Consider the following 22,317-nt stretch of genomic DNA (forward strand, 5'->3'; position numbering starts at 1 on the left):
TTAGGATTTCATTAATGTCATTTCACCAGGGATGGGTGTTTGGTACAGCTACTAAGATACTCTTTGAGATACCCACATCCTATATTTAAGTATCTGGGTTTGAGTTCCAGCTCTGGTTCCCATTGCATTAAGCTTCTGAAATTGTACCTCCTGGCGGGCAGCAGGTGATGGCTCAAGGACTTGGGCCCCTGCCACTCACACGGGAGACCTGGTTTGGGGTCCTGGCTCAATCCAGGCTGTTGTTAGCACTTGGGGAATTAGCAAAAGGATAGAAAATCTTTCATTGATTGGAAAAAGCCCAGTTTCAAATTGGTGCTAGATTTTCAAATTGAGGCCTTTGTTTAGCTTTGATATTTGAAAGTTGATCTTCCCTTGGCTTTACTGATGGTCCCACTTACTGCACTCCACAGGGAAGCACTGCTGCCATCTGTGCCACGGGCCTGCGGAACTTGGGGAACACGTGTTTCATGAATGCCATCCTGCAGTCACTCAGGTATGGCAGCCATGTCTGGCATCATGAGCGCTGGCTTCAGATCTTGTTTCGGCCACTGACTCCAGCATACAGCTTAGGCAAAGTCAGCTCACCTCCCTGTGTCTTACATTCCTGGAAATAACACTTGATGCTTCACTGCCTAGTTGGGAAAATTAAATATTTTAATTTGTTTAAAGTGCTTAAAGCACTTCCTGGCTTACTGTTACTATTTCCTCTTTGTTGGTTCTTGAACAAGCTACCACATGGGCAGCAACTTCTGTGGAAGGCAAGGCAGTAAATATTTTAGTATTTACAACCCTTTAAAAATATAAAACTCACTTCACAAAGGAAAGCTCCCTGGCACCAGGGAACCTTGTTAGAGAGCTTGTGTCTGTTGTTAGTTCAGTGTGCCGCACTGTGATGAGCTCAGCTGTTCAGGGGTTCCCAAAAATGTAAGACAAGTAGGAAGCGTAAAATGGCCAACTGAGAAAAGATTTAGCCATTCAAGACCTGTGCAAGTTACACAGAAGAAACTGTAAAGTTGCATACTTTTCGGTTTTAACGAAGCATCAAAAGCCAGGATTAAGTGTCTTCCCACAGTCGTATGGCTAAGGAGGAACAGAAGGGGTACCTGACCTTCCCTCGAAGGTGCTGCCTCTCACCTAGAGAAGAAATTCTAGTTACTATAGAGTTCTCCTTATGATTCTTCACAGTATAGCTAAATGATGTGCCTGGCTTCAGGATTTGTTTTTATTAGAAATATTATTAAAAACCTAGAAGCAAACACCCTGGAGAGAATTGGTGACAACCTTTAGATGGAAAATTGGGGAGTTTGAGGAATAGAGATTCTGTTTTACGTTTTTTTTTTTTTCAATTTCTGCCAATCATCTATTGATCTGGTTTTCTTAAACTGGGTTAAAAACTTGTAAAGAAACTCAAGCTCAGTACAAGAGATTGCATTGAGTAAAATCTAAAGGAGACAGCTGAGTGGTTATACAATCCATACTTGGTTTCATAAATGTCTTTTTTTTTGTGCTGTCCTATTGACTTTTTAAGAAATAATTTTCTTCCCTTCCTTTTAAAATAGTAACATTGAGCAGTTTTGCTGTTATTTCAAAGAACTGCCCGCTGTGGAGTTAAGGAATGGGAAGACGGCAGGAAGGCGAACATACCACACCAGGAGCCAAGGGGACACCAATGTGTGAGTTCTGTGAATCTTTTGCTTCCGGCTTTGTGCTATAATGCGTGATTGTACTGGTGACTCCCATTGTATTATGTGAGTTCATAAGGACACACTTAAATTTTTTTCTTCCAAAAATTAAAGTATCTAACTGGTAGTCAGTAATTGTTGGAATTATTTTATTTCTATTTACTGTAACAAGCAGGGTAAATTAGACATTCTTTTTATCAAGTCTTCGCAGATTTGGAGCATTTTAGAAATGGCATTCAGTTCTAGGTGTAGAAGATGGATATCATTAGTCCCTATGAATTGATTTCTCTAACAGTGTTAAGTAGATCTGTTTTGGATTAAAAATTTCTACTGATAAAATTCATTGCAAGACAACACAGTCAACCAGTAGTTGAGATGGACAGGGAAAAATGGCCAAGTGTTTATTAAGGACTAACCTTGGGTTCAAATTCAGTATTGCCCTGCCCTACTTGAGGTTCATGTGATTGTAAGTAAAGGGCACATTGTGAGAACAGAGCTGAGGCTTCCTATATACTTAGTGTTCCCCTTGCCTCTGTATCTCCATCACCCCATTCCCACTAATTCCAACAGACCATTGTAGATTCTGAAACTGCGCTGTGTCCGTGGTCATGCTGGATAGGGTAGGAGGTGCTAGACGAGTGAACAGTCTGGATTGAGTCACCATGCAGGGAACATTTAGAGCCATGCAGTTAAGCAGGGTGAAGTGGCAGCACCGGGTGATGCTGGAACAGAGTCTTCTTTGGTAGAAGTGAGATAAGCTGACAGTGCCAGCCCTCAAGGAGGCATTAGTCAGGTTGTAGAAGATAGTGGTGACATGAAGAGAAGAAATGCATGTGCGTGAAGGTTAAGGGCACAGTTAGTAGTTCTCAGGTATCAGTGTCATCTAGGGTTTAATTTAGAGAAGCTAGTTGGATTGGGGGAATATCAATTATAGGGAGCCGAGGCAGGTAGCACTGTAGCACCCTCTACTCCGTAACTGTCGTGTAAGGACACCCTTGCAGTCTTACAGCCAGGGCTGCTGCTACTCCTGGATCCTAGATGCTACTCTACCCCAGAGAGACTCGGGCATTCTCATGGCTTCAGATAGGGAGAACCCAGGCCAGGTTGTTGCACTCCGAGTGCCAGGGGAGCTGGGAAAGTAAATAGCTGATATTTTCAACTAAGGCTGTTAAGGAAGTAGAATGGCATAGGAAGAGGGTTCACAAACTGAGAAGTGAAAAATGCAGTGTATATTTAAGGAATCTACTGGATAACAGGGGTGCGGAAAGAAGATCCTGAGGGACTCTGACGTGGTAATCAAGTATGCATGAGCATGGTGGTTATATTGACAGATAGATGCAATTGAAGTAGGGGAGGTGGATCCCGCTTAGCTATGTGCCTAGAAAACCAAAAGTAATGATGACATAAATTTATAGTATATTTTTAATGTAAGAGTTAGAGATTACTTATCTAAGGCTATTTTTTTTAAGTTGATTTAATTTTATTAGAAAAACACAGCTACAGAGAAGAGAGGAGAACCAGAGAAAAATCTTCTGTTTGTTCACTCTCCAAATGGCTGCATTGGCTGGAGCTGAGGCAGTCTGAAGCCAGGAGCCAGGAGCTTCCACAGGGTCTCTCATGCAAGTGCAGGAGCTCAAGGACTTGGGCCCTCCGCCCCCCCCCCACTACCTTCCCTCGCCATAAACAAGGAGCTGGATCAGAAGTGGAGCTGCCAGGGCTTGAGCCAGTACTCATATTGATTGTGGCACAACATTGAGAGGCTTAGCCAACTGCACTATGGTGCCAGCCCCCTAGCTGGCTTTTGGCTTCCTGTTCTAGTAGCCCCAGGGAGTGGCTCCCCTGCACATCATCTAGAATAGTCCTGAGCCTCACCACTGCATCCCCATGCCAGTTGGTGGGGAGAGAGAGAACAGGAATAAAGCAACTGTTCTTTCACATGCTTGGTAAAAAATGAAAGTTGTAGTCATAGAGGGAAGAAAATAGATATTGGGGAAGGCAGGAAAACGTGGAAGGTACTTTTGAGCAGTTCAGCACAAAGAGAATTTCCAGGTCATTGTGTTGGAAACAAGAAACCTGAAAAAAAAAAAAAAAGCAGTTCTGAGAACATCTCAGTTTCAGATTTGAGATAGAGTGATTAGTGTCTTGGCAGCACTGAAATTTTGTGGCCACGGGTCCTCTGAGGGGAGCGGATGGTCACAGACTGAACACCGGGAAGTGGTCCTCGTGGCAGGCGAGAAGGGCCAAACACAGGAGTGGCAGACAAAGATCCTATACAAATAAGGCACTGCTTTTCTCACGGAACTAATCACGTGGTTCCAGAACTAGCTCTGTCAGTAATTGCTCCTACTTATACATCCTGGGTGCTCTTATTTACTGTCGGGCTTAGTTTGAATAAGACAACATCCTTTTCAGGTTTTCACTGTTTCAGTGTGCCCTTGAGCCAACAGGGCTGTGCACTATGGAAGGAGCCTCTGTCTGCTGCTGAGCTGTCTTCTTCCCTTCTTGCAGGTCTCTGGTCGAAGAGTTCAGAAAGACACTCTGTGCTCTGTGGCAAGGCAGCCAGACTGCGTTTAGCCCTGAGTCCTTATTTTATGTTGTTTGGAAGATTATGCCGAATTTCAGGTAAGTGTACTTTAAAGAAGAGTACGTAAAAGCATGAATATTATTCTTTGCTCTGTGTCCAAATTTAGTTTACAATAGAAGGTGACTTTCTAAATATTCTAAATAATAGGGTGTTTCATTGTTTTTCTTTTTAGAAGAACAACTGTTGAATACATTGGACCTGGTGAATGTGTCTATTTGAGAAACAGATGTTAGGGGCAAACATGGTAGCATCCCTCAGGCAGCTGCCTCCCGTGTGGGAGTGCTGGCTACTCTGCTCAGCTTCCTGCTCATATGACTGGGAAGCAGTGGGTGATAACCCTAGTCTTGGGTTTCTACGCACATATGGTAGTCCCAGATGGAGTTCTTGGCTCCTGGCTCTTTTTTTTTTTTAAGATTTATTTATTTTTATTGGAAAGGCAGAAGTACAGAGAGGAGGAGAGACAGAGAGGAAGATCTTCTGTCCGATGGTTCACTCCCCAAGCGGCCACAATGGCCGGTGCTGGGCCGATCCGAAGCCAGGAGCCAGGAACTCCCCTCGGGGTCTCCCACGCGGGTGCAGGGTCCCAAGGGTTTGGGCTGTCCTCAACTGCGTTCCCAGGCCACAAGCAGGGAGCTGGATGGGAAGTGGAGCTGCCGGGATTAAAACTGAAGCCCATGTAGGATCGCGCTGTGTTCAAGGCAAGGACGCTATTGTGCCAGGCCTGGCTCCTGGCTCTTTAATAAGACCTATTTGCTTGAAAGGCAGAATGACAGATGATTTCAGTGCTACAATGCACACAATGGCCACAGAGCTGAGCCAAACCAGAGCCAGGGTTGGGGGTTCCCTCTGGGTCTCCCATATGGGTAGCAGAAACTCAGGTGCTTGGCACCCACGCACCTCAACAGGAAGCCAGGTCCAAAGCATGGAGTAGCTGGGACTCAAACTGGTACTCCCATAGGGGATGTAGACAACCCCAGCTGTGGCTTAACTTGCTGAGCTACAGGGCTTACCCCTGAAATAAACAGTTCGTAACAAAATTGAAGAATATTAAAAAGTCTCTAACAAACGTTAGAGCATTTTGTTGTTATGAAGACAAAGCCAGTAAAAATAAGATACACTTCTTAAAAATTCCATTGATTCTTTCAAAATTTCATAAAGAATTACCATCATACACTGTTGTAACAATTCAACGGAAACAGCTCACATGTAATCAGTGGAAGTCCACTTTGTCTTGCTCCCTGTTGCAGTCTGGATCTGAAGCTCTGGCGAGTCTGTGGTTTGTCTATTAAGGTTCACACGCTGGAAGGTGGCTGCGCCCCGTCCTAGTGTGGCCAGAGAGACCTTGTTGGCTGTGCTTGCCTTCCAGCCTGGCTGCCCAGGAAGTGCCCCATACCCTCGGGAGTCCTACCTCTCCTGGAACAGAAGCAGTTCCAGACACTGTGGCTGCCGGACAGCAGTCTTGGGTACCACCTACAGATTGTTCCCTTCTGAAACAGGTCATGGTTTTGATATACCATCCATCATTTTGGCATCTCACATACAGCCATATCTGTTCTTAAAAAACTGAAAGCAAAATCCAGCAACTTGTAGTAAAACTTAGTATTCCTTGCCCTGTTGCCTAATAGATCATTTTGTTACTATGGAGAAATGTTTCCGAGAACTTCAAAAGATGAGTTTGTTGCCTTGCTGAGAAGCCAGCCCAAAGCCTCTGGCAAGTGATTCTTCTTTGTCCTTGCCTCTGAAAGGGAACTTGTACGTGTCCTTGCATCCTGTCCCTTCAGTTTCCTCTCAGGAGAGCTGAATTTTAGAATTCATGACTCTAAATCAGAAAGGTGGAAATGACTGCCAAATTTCCAATAGTCAGGTCTGGACTCAGTGTAAGATTTCCAACAATCATGCACTTAGACACTTGAGAGGAAGTTAATCCTTGTGTTTATTATTATACAACCTACTCCATGCCCGGCACTTAGTGTTTTATATCTGATATTCATTTAAAATCAATCAATGCCAAAATGGATGCCAAGGTAGAAAGTGTTACCTTCTATTTTAGAGAAGAAAAGATGGGAGAGGCAGCTTGTTCAGGCTTCGTGTCTAGCTGTGACCAGCCAAATAGAACCCAGGTGTTGGGGAGCTGGTTAGTGAGTGGGTGTGTCCCTGGGCATTTGTCCACATGTCTTGAGTGGGTCCCTGTGGCGAGCAGAGTCCTTCATTCTGTCAAATTTAGAAATGTAATATTTTTGTGCCACATAATTGACATTTCCTCTAGATCTTCACACATCTCTGTCCTTTCTAGTTTCTGTGGCCTAGCTGTTAGCAGGAGTTCATGGTTAGTTTTTTAACTCATTCCAGAATTCCTACTAGTGAAAGGAAGGAAACCCTGGAAATGGCAGAGTGAAAAAAACAAAACAAAACAAAACAAAAACAAACTTAGCATCATCTCCGAGATGACTTACGATGTGTACAGATTCTTAAGTTTCCTGAACATTGAGAAGGTGTTTTTGTATTAGATGGCCTTTCTCTCTCTCTCTTTTTTTTTTTTAGATTAAGGTTTTTTTTTTTATTATTATTATATTTGGACAATCTTTACATAGTTAATTGGGGTAAAAATGTTCAACTGCTATAGGAAAGTGGGTAAGACTATTATTTCCATATTGTTTCCTTCATGTTTAAAGGGGGGAGGTATTGAGGGAGAAGGCCCACCTAATTTCCCCCCCCCCAACTCCCGCCATCCCCAGATCCCGCATGTAGGGCATGCTCCGAGGTTCTTGCTCAAGTGGTTTTGATAGTTCACCAGTTATAAATTGCTGCCAGTCTTGCCACTCCAAGCACTATGAGGTTTTTGAAGAGTCCACTGACTGACATAGTCCATCATAGAGTCTCCATTTGCCCTGTATTTCACTGCCAACATATAGCTGAGGTGGTTGATTGACTTGTTCTGTCTTGTGTCTTTTCTTGGTTAGGGTTCTGAGTCCAGCATTTCAGTTGGGGAAATCTCCAAAGAAACTTTGTCTGAGGTGTTCTCAGACCAGATTCTTGTATGTACTAGCAAGTCCAGGGCCTGGCTCAGTCCATGGCCCTGATCAGCTGGTGGTTGCAATTGTTGGGTTGGTTCTGTTTTCAGCCCCGACTTCCACTGGAACCAATGGGTGTTGTAGTCCAGCCTGGTTCTGCCCAGCTCATTCTCGGCCTTCGCATAAACCAGTGGGAGCTGCAGCCTAGTTGGAGCGACCCACAGTAACCCCCACCAGGCCTGCCCCCTACCCTGGATTGCCAGTATGTGTAGCAGTACTCCAGTCTGTCCCACACTCCATTCCACCCCAGTCCCTGTCCTGGTTTTCATGCCCTCCCGTGGAAGTGGTAACCCAAGAGGGAGGAGCCCACTATTTCCCTCCCAGGCCTCTCCCACTCCTGGATTATGCATTCTCCAGGTAGTTCTGTGGTTTGATTTGACAGAACTAGCCCCCAGTGCTAGCTTCAAACAACCCTCACCCACTCTAATTTTGTTTGTAACAGTAGGATTAATCAGTCCAGCGGGCTTTTCCCTGATCTAGTCCACATGAGGCGCACAGGTGTTGTAGCCCTGCTTAGTCTGGTATGCCCCCATCCCAGCTCACACTCTCCAGTGGGAGTAGCTATCCAGCAAAGGAACCACCCTTTATTCCCCTGCCAGCTCTGCCCCCTCCCTTATACTTGTTCTCACATGTGCTGATTGGGTGCTGCTGTCACTTTTGGCACAGGCAACCTCACCTTGGCATCCCGTATTGTGCACTAGTTTTTGTTGTAACTGAACGTGGCTCGACCCACACTGTTCTGGTGCCTGGATTTGCCAGTGGATGACGTGGACAGATTCAGCCTGGTCTGCCCCCAACCCATGCCAGATGTATGCCAGTGGGTAACTTTCCATGGCCTATTCTGGGCTGTTTCCTATCATGCCTCTTGTGCTTACCTGCTGAGTCTGTGTCCTGCCAGAGGAGTTGCCCAGGCTCCTCCATCAGAACCTCTCCCAATGCCAGATTTTCCATATACCAGTGGGTCCATGAGCCAGCCCTACTCAATTCACCTCCTGTCTTAGCAGGAACAGTGGCTTTTCCTGACTGGCCTTCAACCCAAATTGGTCCTTGCTCTTGGATGGTTCAGCCCAGCTATGGCTCTTCCATACTCACATATGACTCACACATGGCTCAGTAGGGGTTTGAGACCTTGCCTAGTCCATTCCACATCTGCCCTGCTCTTCCAAGGCACCAGAGGGTGTTGGAGTCTGGCCTGGCTTGGTGCATCCAATCCCAGTCCACATTTGTGCCAAGGGAGACTACAACCATGTGCCATTCAGGACGCAGCCCCCATTCCAGGTCACACGCCCCTTGGTGGGAACCTCAACCCAGCTAGGGTTGTCCCCTTAGCTCCCCAACCGGGCCTTTTCCCAGCCATAGATCACGCGTATGCCAGTGGTTGCTCTGACTCAGCTTGGCTCAGCCCCTCACCTGTCCCGACCTCTGCCTTAGACACTGTGGCTTAGTGTTCCTGGCTCATGCAGACCAGTAGGTACAAGAGCCTAGCTCGGCATGACCTGTGCTCCCTCTTGGTCTCTAGTTTTGCTTGTGGGCTAAGGTTTGCTCAGTCTGCCCTGTCCACCCTGTTCCATTACCAATTAACACATTACCCAGCCGTTGTAGCTAATTTGCCCAGCTTGTTTGAGCCCCAGGTCTGGACCACATGTTCACCATCAGGAGCTATGACTCACCAAGGGAGTTTCCCAAGTTCCTCCACTTAATCCACTCCCAGACCCAGTTCTCATACATGCCATTGGGTTTAGGCCAGGTTCTGGAGAAGTCTGGCCTTCCATTTGGCCTTGTATGAGCTGGTGAACATTGCAGCCTGGCCCACCCTACACCCTATTTAGGATGTACATTTGCATGCTGCTGCCCTTACCAGTCCAGACTGTTGTGGGTTCCTTTACCTGTGACTGATGGCAGGCACCTTGGTCACACCTAGCTTAGTCCATCACCACCCCATCTCTTGAGCTAACCACAGGGTTTGCCTCACACATCCCTCACAGAATCTGTAGATGGCCTTCTCTTAATCCTACAATAACTGAAGCCATTCCCCATCTTCTTGTACTTGAAGAACAGATTTTCTCTTGCTTAGGTCTGGAGGCAGTGTCCTCACTGCACACCTGCACGAACGGGCAGTGAACCTGGACCCTGTCTTCTATTGACCTATGGTCCCAAAGTGCATTTAAATGGAAAAATCCCATTCTCTCCCATCCAAGTACTAACCAGGCCCGACCCTGCTTAGCTTCCGAGATCAGACGAGATCGGGCGCGTTCAGGGTGGTATGGCTGTAGACGAAAAATCCCATTCTCCTTGGCTGACAAATGATGGTGTCAAGGCAGCTTGACCTTGGGATGAACCCTGAGGAACTCTGACATACAGACACGGCTGTAGAGCCCAGCTCGGCTTTCACAGTCCGAGTGGACGGAGAGGCCGCCGGGCTTTCCTTTTGCTTCCTCACATCAAAGCCAGTCCTGCAGCAGGGCCGACTTCACCACACTTCCTGTGGCTCCTAGTACCCAGGCTCTTCAGACCCTCTTTCCCATACAGTCACTTTAAAGGTTAGTTGTTTGTTTCTTTTTTTTTTTTTTAAATGGGCAAAATACACAGTTCAGAATTGCAAAGGTTAAAAAGAATGTACCAGGAGGTTTTCCTTCTGATCTTCCTTCCCCTAGCATTCGCTGTTTTCTAGCTGCAGACTCACTTCCTAGAATTCCTAGGCATCTGGGTGTGTGAGATGCTTAACGTGAATGTTAACATGCTGTCTTTTTCTCCACTTTGAGATGACTCGGATTATGTAAATAGCAACCTCCATTTTATAAGCATATCAAAATTTGTGTAATGCTTTCTTACCAACTGCTACAGACTGTTTCTAGTCTTGCTGGTTACAACAGTGCTGCAATGAATATCTTTTTTTTTTTTTTTTTTTTTAAAGACTTCATTTTATTTAAAAGCCAGGATTAGAGAGAGGACAGAGAGGTCTTCCATCTGCTGGTTCACCCCCCATGGCTACAATGGCCAGAGCTGAGCCAATATGAAGCCAGGAGGCAGGAGGTTCTTCTGGGTCTCCCACGTGGGTGCAGTGTCCTAAGGCTTTGGGCTGTCTTCTAGTGCTTTCCTAGGCCACAAGGGAGCTGGATGGGAAGTGGAGCAGGTGGGATACGAACCAGTGCCTATATAGGATGCCAACACTGTGGGCTGTGTTTTTGCCTACTATAACACAGCTCCAGCCCCAGTGAATAGTCATTTGCATGCATGTGAAACCACCCAAAAGAGGGATTTTCAGAGCAAAAGGTGGTGCTAAGCTTTGACAGTCTTTTCTGCTAACCTTTGCTACTCTGTGTTTTCCTTACCATCAGTTTGTGCTTTTGCCTTGGTATTTTACTTGTCCTTGCTTTTGCATAAAATGTTACTTTGTGAGTCCTGTCTCATTCTTTACAATCCAGCTTAAAACTAACACCCTCTAAGAAAGTCTTCTGATGATGCAAATCTGGTCATAGTGTTTATCCTTTGCTTTCCATACTATACATATATTGTCTCTACTTTTCTTGTACAACCTGGTTTACTATATTTGTCTTGACTTCCCAAAGCAGAGCTCTTTAATTTTTTAACCAGGTATAATAGTTGAAGTTTTAAAATAATGGGGGAGTAAGTTACTGAGACATTTTTTTTCGCTAGCTATATGCATGTGATACTGTCATAGTAATATCCTGATAATGTTTGTGAATACGGAAGGACTTAAAGTATATCTTCATATAAACAGTAGAGTTCTTCTAGCTAGAATTTTGCTGTTTATTTGTAGACACAAATCCATTTTTGTCTGTTCATTTGTTAGTGCTTTTATTTTGAGGAAACCCAGCTATGATTGGTGCCAAACTTTTGCCAAACAATAACTTGAACTCTTTTATGAATATTAAGTATGAACACAACCTAAAATTCCAAGATGTGCTAAGTATTTTAGAAGAAATTTGTTCTAGAATGGTAAAAATTTTTTTAAAGATTTATTTCTTATTTATTGGAAAGTCAGATTTACAGAGAAGGAGAGACAGAGAGAAAGATCTTCCACCCACTGGTCCACTCCCTAAGTAGCCGCAACAGTTGAGCCGCAGATCCAAAGCCAGGAGCTTCCTCTGGGTCTCCCACGTGGGTGCAGGATCTCAAGGGTTTGGGTCCTCTACTGCTTTACCAGGCCACAAGCAGGGAGCTGGAAGGGAAGTTAAGCGAGCAGCCAGGAGATGAACTGACTCCCGTATGGAATCCCAGGCATACAATGCAAGCACTTTAGCCACCGGGCTACTGTGCCAGGCTCGAATTTACGTGATTGAGAATATATTTTTAAGATTTATTTATTTGTTTGAATGGCAGAGTTACTTGGCCAATGGAACGGGGAAATAAAGAAAGGGAGACTGAGTTTGCATTTGCTTATTCACTCCCCAAACAGCTGCTATGGCTGAGGGTGGCTGAAGTCACAGCCAGGAGCTTGGAGCTTGCTCTGGGCCTCTCTCATGGGCGCAGCGCAGCAGCCCTAGTGCTTGGGCCATCCTCTGCTGCTTTCCCAGACACTAGCAGTGAGCTGCATCCAAAGGCAGGATGCCAGTATTGCAGGTGGTGGCTACACCACAATGCTGGCACCTGGAACAGAGATTTTCTGTTCCTTCTTGGATGCTGCCATTTCACAGATGGTGGGCTGGCAGTGCTGAGCACAGGGATCAGTAGTGCCCAGGGGTGCCCCCCAGCCCTGCACCTGGTTGCATCTCACCATACTTGAGTGTGTACTGTGATAGGCAGTTCATTATTTGGGCCCTGGCTATTTGACACTCAGGCACCTGCAGAGTGACATTTTCTTTGACGATTTTTTTCACTAGAACATTTCTCATTTCTTGAAGATTGGGTGCCTTTAAGTCTGTGTTCCTTGTGCCACAGCTTTGGAGGCGATATCCATGGGTGTGAGGGCTGTGCTTTGTGGTGGGCTTCCCCCTTGGCCCCCCAGGCCCTTGCCTAGGCTCGGTGGCCTTCCTGGGGTTACAGTGCGCTCCTCCAGCAGGGATCTCAGCAGGGACGCAGAAACGGGTCATATTGTTGAGGACATGAACAAAACGAGGCTAAAGGCCAGTGTTAAAAGTGGGAACCCCCCATTACTGCTTTGTCTCCTCTCTTTATTCCCACCTATGACAGACACATTCATGACTCTTCATAATTTTCTCACTAATCTTCAAGCAGCTGTTGGGTGACGTTGCTGAGATCTTTATACCAAACACTGTACCCCGAAGGTGAGTGGGGAGTATTTCCTTTTAACAAGCTACCATAACAAAAGAAACCTCAGTGGACTATAGAGGAAGGTTCTGAAGATGAGATTATGCAACTGGGAAATAGCTCTAGTTTGTTGAATTTAACCTACAAAATAATGCTTAAGGCTTTCAGATAACTCAACAAAATGATATACTTAAATTTTTAAAAAATGCTATCTTTCAAAGACCTCATAGTGCTTGGAGTGGCAAGATTGACAGTGATTCATAACTGTTGCAATATCAAAACCACTTGAGCAAGAACCTCAGAGCATGCCCTACACCCGGGACTTGGGGAGGGTGGGAAATTGGGTGGGCCTGCTCCCTTAATACCCCCCTTTTAAACATGAAGGTAACAATATGGAAAAAAAAAATGCTATCGCAGATTTTTTTTCTTTTGGTTATCAGAATCAGAAAAATGGTCCCATTTAAAAAAAAGGCAGACATCATTTCCTGGTCAATTATTTTTTTAAAAAAGACATTTATTTAAAGGCAGATTTTGCAGAGTGGTCTTCTATCCCCTGGTTCACTCTCCAAGTGGCCATAACGGCTGGAACTGAGCTGATCTGAAGCCAGGAGCCAGGAGCTTCTTCCAGGTCTCAAGCACTTTAGCCATCCTCTAGTGCTTTCCCAGGCCACAACAGGGAGCTGGATGGGAAGTGGAGCAGCCGGGACAAGAACTGGCAGCCAAATGGTATGCCAACATGGCAGGCAAAGAATTAGCCTTCTGGGCCCGGCACCATAGCATAATGGTTAAAGTCCTTGCCTTGAACGCGCCAGAATCCCATATGGGCGCTGGTTCTAATCCCGGCAGCTCCACTTCCCATCCAGCTCCCTGCTTGTGGCCTGGGAAAGCAGTTGAGGACGGCCCAAACCCTTGGGACCCTGCACCTGCGTGGGAGACCTGAAGGGGACTGCCTGACTCCTGGCTTCGGGTTGGTGCAGCACCAGCCGTTGCAGTCACTTGGGGAGTGAATTATCGGATGGAAGATCTTCCTCTCTGTCTCTCCTCCTCTCTCTGTACTTCTGTCTTTCCAATAAAATAAATAAATCTTAAAAAAAAAATTAGCCTTCTATGCAACAGAGCTGGCCCCTTTCTGGTCAATTTTAGAAGTTGAGACATTCATGACTTGGCTGTATACAACAGGTGTCTACAACATGATCTCATATAGGGTAAAGAATCCATTTGCAGGTTGTCATTTGGTTTAGTGGTGAAGCCACTCATTAAGATGCCTGTAGCAGGCCCACGCTGTAGCCTGGAGGCTAAAGCCCTTGCCTTGAATGCATCCATATGGGCAGGATCCCATATGGGCACCAGTTTTAATCCTGGCAGCTCCATTTCCCCTGTAGCTCCCTGCTTGTGACCTGGGAAAGCAGTTGAGGACGGCTGAAGCTTTGGGACCTTGCACCCACGTGGCAGACCAAGAAGGGGCGCCTAGCTTTGGATAGGCTCAGCTCTGGCCATTGTTGCTGCTTGGGGAATGAATTAACAGACGGAAGAACATCCTCTGACTCTCATGCTCTTTCCAGTAAAAATAAAATGGAAGGAAGGAAGGAAGGAAGGAAGGAAGGAAGGAAGGAAGGAAGGAAGGAAGGAAAGAAGGTAGGTAGGAAGGTAGGAAGGTAGGAAGGTAGGAAGGTAGGAAGGTAGGAAGGTAGGAAGGTAGGAAGGTAGGAAGGTAGGTAGGTAGGTAGGTAGGTAGGTAGGTAGGTAGGTAGGTAGGTAGGTGCCTGTATCAGGACTGGCTTTGTGGAGCAGCAGGTAAAACCACTGCCTGTAACACTGCATCTTCCATGTAAGTGAGTGGGGTTGATTCCCCACCCTGGCTCCAGGCAGACTTTGTGCTAAGGCCGACTGTGGGAGGCTATGGTGACAGCTTACATCACTAGGTCTCTAGTTTCCCCATGGGAGACCTGTGCTGTGCTCCCAGCCCTGGCTGTCGCAGGTCTGGAGGAGTGACTCAGCCAATAGCAGCTCTCACTTGGTCTTTGTGATTCTCAAATAATTAAAAACATTTTTTTTCAGGATATTTGTTTTTATTTGAAAGGCAGAGTTACACAAAGAGGAGGTGAGACAGAGAAAGATCTTCCATTGACTAGCTTACTCTCCAATTGGCTGCAGTGGCTGGAGCTGGTCAGTCTGAAGCCAGGAGCCAGGAGTTTGTTCCAGGAGACCCTTGTGGGTACAAGAGCTCAGGAACTAGGGCCAGCCTCTGCTACTTTCCCAGGAAGCTGAATCAGAAGTCAATTTTTTAAAAGATTGCTTGTAATGACATCTATAATTCAGGCAGGCGTAGAGACAGTGAACTCACTGTCTACTCCCCAGATACCTGCAGTGAGCAGGAATGAAGACAGTGCACATCTCCCTTGTGGGCGGAAGGGATTCGGCCATCAGTCAGTACCTGCTTCATGCCAGGTACTAAGCTGGACTCGGCAGCCAAAGCCGGGAATTTAACCTGGGCACTCTGATAACAGCTGTGGACATCTTAACTGCTACGCCAAATGGCCATGTCCAAAATAATGCATTTTGAAAAATTACGGTGTAGGGGTCAGCATGGTGGTAGAGCAGGCTAATCCCTCTGCCTTTGGTGTCAGCATGCTATATGGATGCTGGTTCAAGTCCCAGCTGCTCTACTTCTGATCCAGCTCCCTGCTAATGAACTGGGAAAACAGCAGAGGATGCCTCTGAAGCCGTGGGCTCCTGCACTCATGTGGGAGATCCAGAAGAAGCTCCTGGCTCCTGGCTCCAGAGAAGCCAATCTCCGGTCAGTACAACCATTTGAGAAGTGAACCAGCAGACGGAGGCGCTCTCTGTCCTTCTGTGTCTGTAATTCTTTTAGGTAATGATTTTGTAAAAAAAAAAAAAAAAAAAAAAAAATGTATATATATGTGTGTGTGTGTATGGTGTGGTTGAATAATTAATTAATGTACATTAGACAGATTTTAAAAAAAATTAGCTCCCCTCCACTGGACTGTGTTAGTTCCTAATTACATAAAGTGGCCAGCCGTGAGCCCAGCCCAGAGCTAAGAGCTCGCTCCAGGTTGTCTGCATCGGTGGCCAGTACCCAGCCACATGATGGACTGTCCCGGGGCCGTGGGCTGCTGGACACCTCGGCACGCTGACAGGTCTGGGTGTAATACCTGGAGTCTTACCTACTAGGCTAGGTAGCTGTTCTTTAAAAAGGACCTGAGTATGCATTCATGAGGAAAATGGGCACTGGGTTACCACAGGGCACTGGTTTGAATGACATTTTAGAACAATAATGGACTTTGACTAAAATTTTTGTATGTGGTAGAATTCCAAATAATACTAATCTTGCCTACTGAGTCAAGGGAAAAAAGAATGTGGTAATAAAGTGTAAAGCATCTCCTTAGATGTGTAAAGGAATGTTATCAGCTTTTCATTACTTTAACTAAAATACTCAAGGCAAGCTTCTTGGGAGAGACAGGGTTTCTTCCGGCTTACTGTTTGCAGGTCACCGGTCAGGACCAGGCAGCCCCGTGCGTCTGGCAGTTAGTGAAGGCCAGCCGTGGTCGGGTGTGTGTAGAGAGGCAGTCACATGGTTAACTCCGGAAGAAGAGAGAAGCTGGGCCTCACTTAGCCTGAATAGGATCCCTGAGCCCTCGGGTGAGAACTTCCTTCTGAGCGCCAGCCCTGCCCACAGGCCTCCCCACTGCCACCATTAGATCAGTCGTAATCCATCCGCCTTTAGAATGAAGAGTTCAGAGTTTCAGCAGCCACATCAGCTTGGGAAACCAAGCTCTGCAGAATGCGTAACAGGGAAGCACCAAATTCCAAGGCTTTAAAAACACATGTCTGCTCACAGGAGCCTTATGTATTTGAGTGTATCTTCTGTTTAGTTGCTGTAAACAGTTCAGGAAAAGCTGTGGGGAAAGGCTAGAGGGATCTTGGAGTTTTACATTTCCTGGGTAAGGAAGATTGTTTTCATAATGTATAACTTCCAGGAAAACACACAGTGAAGCAAACTCTGGCTGAAAGAAATTTTGTTTATGGAACTGTGGCTTGGAAGGGTGACCAGTGTTTTAACCAGAAAACCTAGAAGATGGCTGAAGAGAACTTCCATGCTGGCAGACTCTAACTTTTCTGTTACAGTTCTGTAAAAAAAAAAAAGTGCTCTGTATAATACTGCTTGATTTATTTTACATAAATTCATCTACCTAGACTTTCTAACATTATCTACTTATTATAGTTCACTTGATCTTGACTTGTGTTTGTATTAGAATTACATAAAACTTCCTGTCTCAAGATAGTGTAAGAATTCAGTGTATATACTCAAGTTTTAAGCTGGATCATAGTTGAGGAGTGAACCAGCAGATGGGAGTGCATGCTCTCAATTTCTTTTAAAAGTGCTTCATGAATACCTTTTGGGGCCCAGTGTGATAGCCTAGTGGCTGAACTTCTCATCTTGCATGCACCGGGATCCCATATGGCCACCCGTTCTAATCCCCATGGCCCCACTTCCCTTCCAGCTCCCTGCTTGTGGCCTGGAAAAGCAGTGGAGCATGGCCCAAAGCCTTGGGGCCCTGCACCCATGTGGGAGACTTGGAAGAGGCTCCTGGCTTCCGATTGGCTCAGCTCCAGTGGTTGTGGCCACTTGGGGAGTGAACCAACAGATGAAAGAGCTTTCTCTGTCTCCTCCTCCTCTCTAAATCTGCCAATAGAAATAGATAAATCCTTTCAAAAAATACCATTTGAGTCAGATTAGGAGGCAAATATACAATGTCAGACATCCCATCTTTAATTCTTTAGGTAAAATTTTGCTTCCCTTCTCCTGGCGTCGCTGTAAGGGGTTTCACCTTCCTTGCCTATTGTGGTGGACGTCTAGTTTTCTGGGGAGGTTGGAATGTTGGCATGGGGCTCAGCTGGCAGGGCTGTGAGGAACAGTGGGCAGCTTCGACGCCCGTCCCGGAGCTGCAGGGCCTCTCCTCCCACCGTGACTTTAGGCCGACAGGGGAGTCGTGCTCCTGTCTCCCCTCCACATCCTCATCTGAGTTGAAGAGGTCAGCTGAGGAGACCAGGATGAGTCCCAGAAGCACTTCTGTGGATTCTCAACTTAGTTTTATATAACAAGAATTTCATCTTGCTGTGTGGGGAGCCTGGGCTGCTGCTTGCCCGGCGCGTCCCCTCCTCTTTGGCTGGAGGCAAAGCCTCCCCATGACTGACCAGTGTTTCTGTTTGTTCCAAGGGGCTACCAGCAGCAGGATGCCCATGAATTCATGCGCTACCTTCTGGACCACCTACACTTGGAACTCCAAGGCGGGTTCAATGGGGTTTCCCGCTCGGCAATTCTGCAGGAGACTTCTACTCTGTCTACAAGTAGCAAATGCTGCATGTAAGCTTGTTTCCATTTGTTTTTTAGCAGCGGTGGTATCCTGTGCTAGGTCTCCAGTGGAAGGTGGAAGAAGTTCTGGCTTATTTGCTGAAGCTCCTGGGCACTTGACCTTGTGACCAGGCGTGCTAGCACATCATCCTTGCCTGCGCACCAGAGGCCTGTTGCGTTTGCATCTTGGTGTAATTAAAAAGCATAAAGTAATTGTTTCTTGTCTTAAAGATTTTCCTCCAAATGTAATAAGTAATGTCTGAGGCTTAATTTTCATGTATTAAAAAGCCTCCCCATCTTTTGAACCTGACTCTATCTCAAGTTTGATTTTGAAGCTCAATTTTCTCTTGTCCCTCCTTTGATGTTCCTTTGAGGTCCTCACAGACTGAGTGCTGACTGAGAGCAGAATGCTTCTTTTCCTTGAGAAAGGAATGATTCAATGTTTCTGCCTGGGTTTCGATCAATTATAATTTCCTTTTCACATTTGTAGAACGATCTTCTTAGTATTGACCTATACAGAAAAAGAATTTAAAAGAAACAAAGATAGATGGGTCATCACTGCATATGGGTGGTTGTACTGCTTGGCAGCCCATAAATCTGACTGCACCAGAATGGCTCATTTCAGTGGCAGAACCACGTCATGACTGATGTGGCAGCAGAGACTGGCAGGGTGAGCTGCCATCCCTGCACAGTGGTCCCCTCCATACTGGTAGCTGTGGTTCTAAATTAGAGTTCAGTGACTGGGTAGAATTTTCTTTCTGCTAGTATCAAACTACAAATAGTTCAGAATGAAAAATCTATGTGAAAAAATGTGTATTCTATTGTGCTATATTTATACACCAAGGATATAAATCAGGTTTAAGGAAAGTCTGCAGGAAGCAAAGGGTATGTGGTTGTGTTCTATATGGTGCCCAGGGAATCCTCCAGCAACCAACTGAGGGATGCCCATAAGGTTTTCCTTTAGTTAAAATGAATTTTCGGCATTAAGTTTTATACCCTTTCATGACATTTCTTAAAAAAAAAAAAAAAAGATTTATTTTTATTGGAAAGGCAGATTTAAATAGAGACAGAGTGAAAGATCTTTCATCCACTGGTTTGTTTCCCAAGTGGCTACAATGGCCAGGGCTGAGCCAATCCGAAGGCAGGAGCCAGGAGTCTCTTCCGAGTCTCCCACGCAGGTGCAGGGTCCCAAGGCTTTGGGCTGTCCTCGACTGCTTTCCCAGGCCACAAGCAGGGAGCTGGATGGGAAGTTTAGAGCAACCAGGACATGAACTCTTATCCAGATGAGATCCTGGGCATGCAAGGTGAGAATTTAGTCACTGAGCCATCATGCTGGGCTCTTTTCAGGACAGTTTAAAGAGCAGTATTTGTAATTTCTGTTTAGACAGAAACAGAAAAGGCTTATCAAATATTATAAGTTGCTTTCCTGAATGCTCTTCCAAGAAGACATGTCACTTGTAAAGGTATTTTCCAAAACTAGAAAAAGGTGCCCGTGCTGACACAGCCACCCCTACTAAAGGCTGCATGGTGTGGGTGGGAAGGCAGCTGTGTTCTTTTCTTACAAAAGACCTGGTTAGAGACCAGTGTTGTGGTACAGTGAGTGAAGCTTCTGGCTGTGACATGAATGTCCGTATTGTAGTGTCTGCTCCACTTCTGGTCCAGCTTCCTGCTAATGTGCTTGGGAAGGCAATGGAAGATGGCTTTAGTGCTCAGGCCAGCCGCCCCTGTGGGAGACACTGGATGGAGTTCTGGGCTCCCGCCTGCAGCCTAGCCCAGCTCCAACTGCTGCAGACATTTGGGGAGTAAACTAGTAGATGGAAGATCTTCATCTTGATCTCTCTTTACCTCAGTAATATTTGAAATAAAAAAAGTTGCTTCCAAGAGTTGTTTGGTAGGATCTATTCACTCCAACACTGCAGGAGTTTTAGTCTGGAATGGCTCAGAAAATGCAGTTCAAAGGAGCATGTACTGTCTCAGGTAACGGCATCAGACAGAAACCTGACATCACCTCGGCATCCGCTCAGGAGCAGCCCAGCCTTAGCAGCAGCTGCTCCGGACAAAGCAGCTGTGTCGCCCAAGGCCACACTTCCTTCATGCCAAATGGGGATAGCAGTGTCTACTTTGCAGGACTGTTGTGGGGACTTACTGGTCTAGCAAGTGGAAATGCAGAGAGTGAAGCAGGCCTTTAGCAAATGTTGTATCATTGCCTTTGCTCAGCTGTTCTGCCATCCGTACCTGTGACACACAGGCAGCTGGGAGAAACAGCAGCACACCTGTACACGGTACATATCCATGGCCACAAAGATGAGCAGGAAGCAGGCGCAATTTGATCACGCATTAGTGGTACTGCGGCCAACGCTCCAAGTGCTTTCTCGTGGGGCAGCTTGGCCTAACTTGGGTCACTTTCAGCCCAGCCCCTCGGGCAGGTCCTCTGCCTCCTGTGTTACATGTGATGGGGCTCAGGGGGAGGGGAAGTCAGGGTAACTGCTTTATTTTGTTTTGGTTATTGTTCTCGAAGTGATGTATTCCTGATTCCCACAAGGAAATTATTTATAGTATCATTTAAGAGCCATTAAGAGGCACAAAGAGAACTTCAGATGTGAGCATAGGGGCTAGGCCTGGGCCAGACCTGGGAACTTCATCTGGGGTCTGCTACATGGATGAAGGGACCCATGGACTTGAGCCATCACTGCCTCTTGCAGGGCTGCGAGGAGCCAGCTTGGTCAGGAGCCAGAGCCTCTGGGTGTTTAGCTCAGTTCTCCTCAAGTGTTGTAGCATGGGTACCCTGCCTGCCTGTCTAAGCCCCATCCACCCAGGATCACTTTATGTGAGCAATAGTAGCAGTTACAACTGTGAGATCCTATCTCGATAGTAATGAGTAAACGTATGTTAGACTCCTTTACTGCTTTTCCACAAATATGTGTGATGATGGTCTAAAAAAAGTCAAATGATTTCAGATTGAGGATATTGTGCAAAGTTGGGTAACCACAAAAATTCCCTGTAACATGAAAGGGCGGGCCAAGATGCAAACACAAGGCAGTTCTCTTGTTCTGAGGGATATTTGCAGGGCAGGGAGGGGTATAATCAGAAGGGCCCCTCGCCCTGCATCGTACCCAGTCACTGCTGTTGCAGCAGAGGGCACTATGGGTCACCGCTGACGAAGCAGTGGGATCGGAAGAGGGACTTGAGGGCACCTGGCGGCTTAGACTTTACTCTGCTGACGACATGCCTACGTCACTAGAGACAAACCTGAAGGGCTTTTGTTTTTTAAATATTGGGATGTGTTTTAACTGAAATTGTTTCATATGTGGTAATTTCCCTAGAAATGGAGCATCTACTGTTGTTACGGCTATATTCGGAGGCATTCTCCAAAATGAGGTTAACTGCCTCATATGTGGGACAGAATCTAGGAAGTTCGACCCGTTCCTAGGTAAGACATCTCTGCTGTGTGGATAGATAAAAAATAGAGAAATCTTCAGAAACATTGAAATTATTTTCAGAATGTATTTCCGTGTCTTTAACAGCTCTCTGCCTTTTTACCTTCTTTTAAGACCTTTCATTGGATATTCCAAGTCAGTTCAGGAGTAAGCGCTCTAAGAATCAAGAGAGCGGGCCGGTTTGCTCATTACGAGGTAAGGAAACTTTCCTGTCCTCACCTTGTGTTTGTGAGCTCCGTCTGTATTGCTATGTGATTAATATCTTTAATGAATCTGCATTGTAACTAAAAATGTCACCGCTGCATGGATTCTGCTCCCATTCAGTCAGGGTGTCTGCCACGAGATACGAGGAAGGCGCAGAATACTGCTCCACCTGCTGTTTGTTAATATTGGCTTCAAAATTAAAGTTTAAACAAAGTTAAAGGTGAAAAAAACCAATTTCTGTGGCTGCCCCGCTGCGTCAGTAGGAAGGATGCACTGATGAAGTGATGGTGCGTGAGTCACGGTGTCAGTCTTTGATAGGGACAGTATTTTGAGGAATCTGTTGACACAACTATTGCTTTTAACTGAGCCTGTTAACATTTACGTTGGGAGATTTTGGCTTTGGTTTTTACATCTCTTTTTAAAAAGACTTTGTTTTATTTTTTATTGCAAAGTCAGATATACAAAAGGGAGGAGAGACAGAGAGGAAGATCTTCCATCTGATGGTTCACACCCCAAGTGCTTGCAACAATTGGAGCTGCACCAATCTGAAGCCAGGAGCCCGGAGCCTCTTTCAGGTCTCCAATGCAGATGCAGGGTCCCAAGGCTTTGGGCCGTCCTCAACTGCTTTCCAGGCCACAAGCAGGGAGCTGGAAGGGAAGCGGGGCTGTTGTGATTCGAGCCGACGTCCATATGGGATTCCGGTGCATGTAAGAAGACTGGCTGCTAGGCTATT

At 46.0% G+C, this 22,317-nt stretch overlaps 1 protein-coding gene across 9 annotated transcripts in view; it reads left to right on the forward strand.

Moving 5' to 3' along the window:
• Positions 1 to 22,317, forward strand: part of USP3 (ubiquitin specific peptidase 3) — a 101,264-nt gene that overhangs the window by 67,088 nt on the left and 11,859 nt on the right. For 8 of the 9 annotated variants that reach the window (XM_040968884.1, XM_040968886.1, XM_040968888.1 and 5 more), the window contains 6 exons: positions 411 to 493; positions 1,560 to 1,673; positions 4,191 to 4,304; positions 17,809 to 17,955; positions 21,267 to 21,373; positions 21,495 to 21,575. In XM_040968884.1, the coding sequence (XP_040824818.1) occupies positions 411 to 493; positions 1,560 to 1,673; positions 4,191 to 4,304; positions 17,809 to 17,955; positions 21,267 to 21,373; positions 21,495 to 21,575 (646 nt within the window). The remainder of the gene's footprint in view (positions 1 to 410; positions 494 to 1,559; positions 1,674 to 4,190; positions 4,305 to 17,808; positions 17,956 to 21,266; positions 21,374 to 21,494; positions 21,576 to 22,317) is intronic. The other variant, XM_040968885.1, reaches the window with a different exon arrangement.

The sequence above is a fragment of the Ochotona curzoniae genome, unplaced genomic scaffold (assembly GCF_017591425.1).
Source record: "Ochotona curzoniae isolate NIBS_2020 unplaced genomic scaffold, NIBS_Ocur_1.0 scaffold_4701, whole genome shotgun sequence".
Lineage (NCBI taxonomy): Eukaryota > Metazoa > Chordata > Mammalia > Lagomorpha > Ochotonidae > Ochotona > Ochotona curzoniae.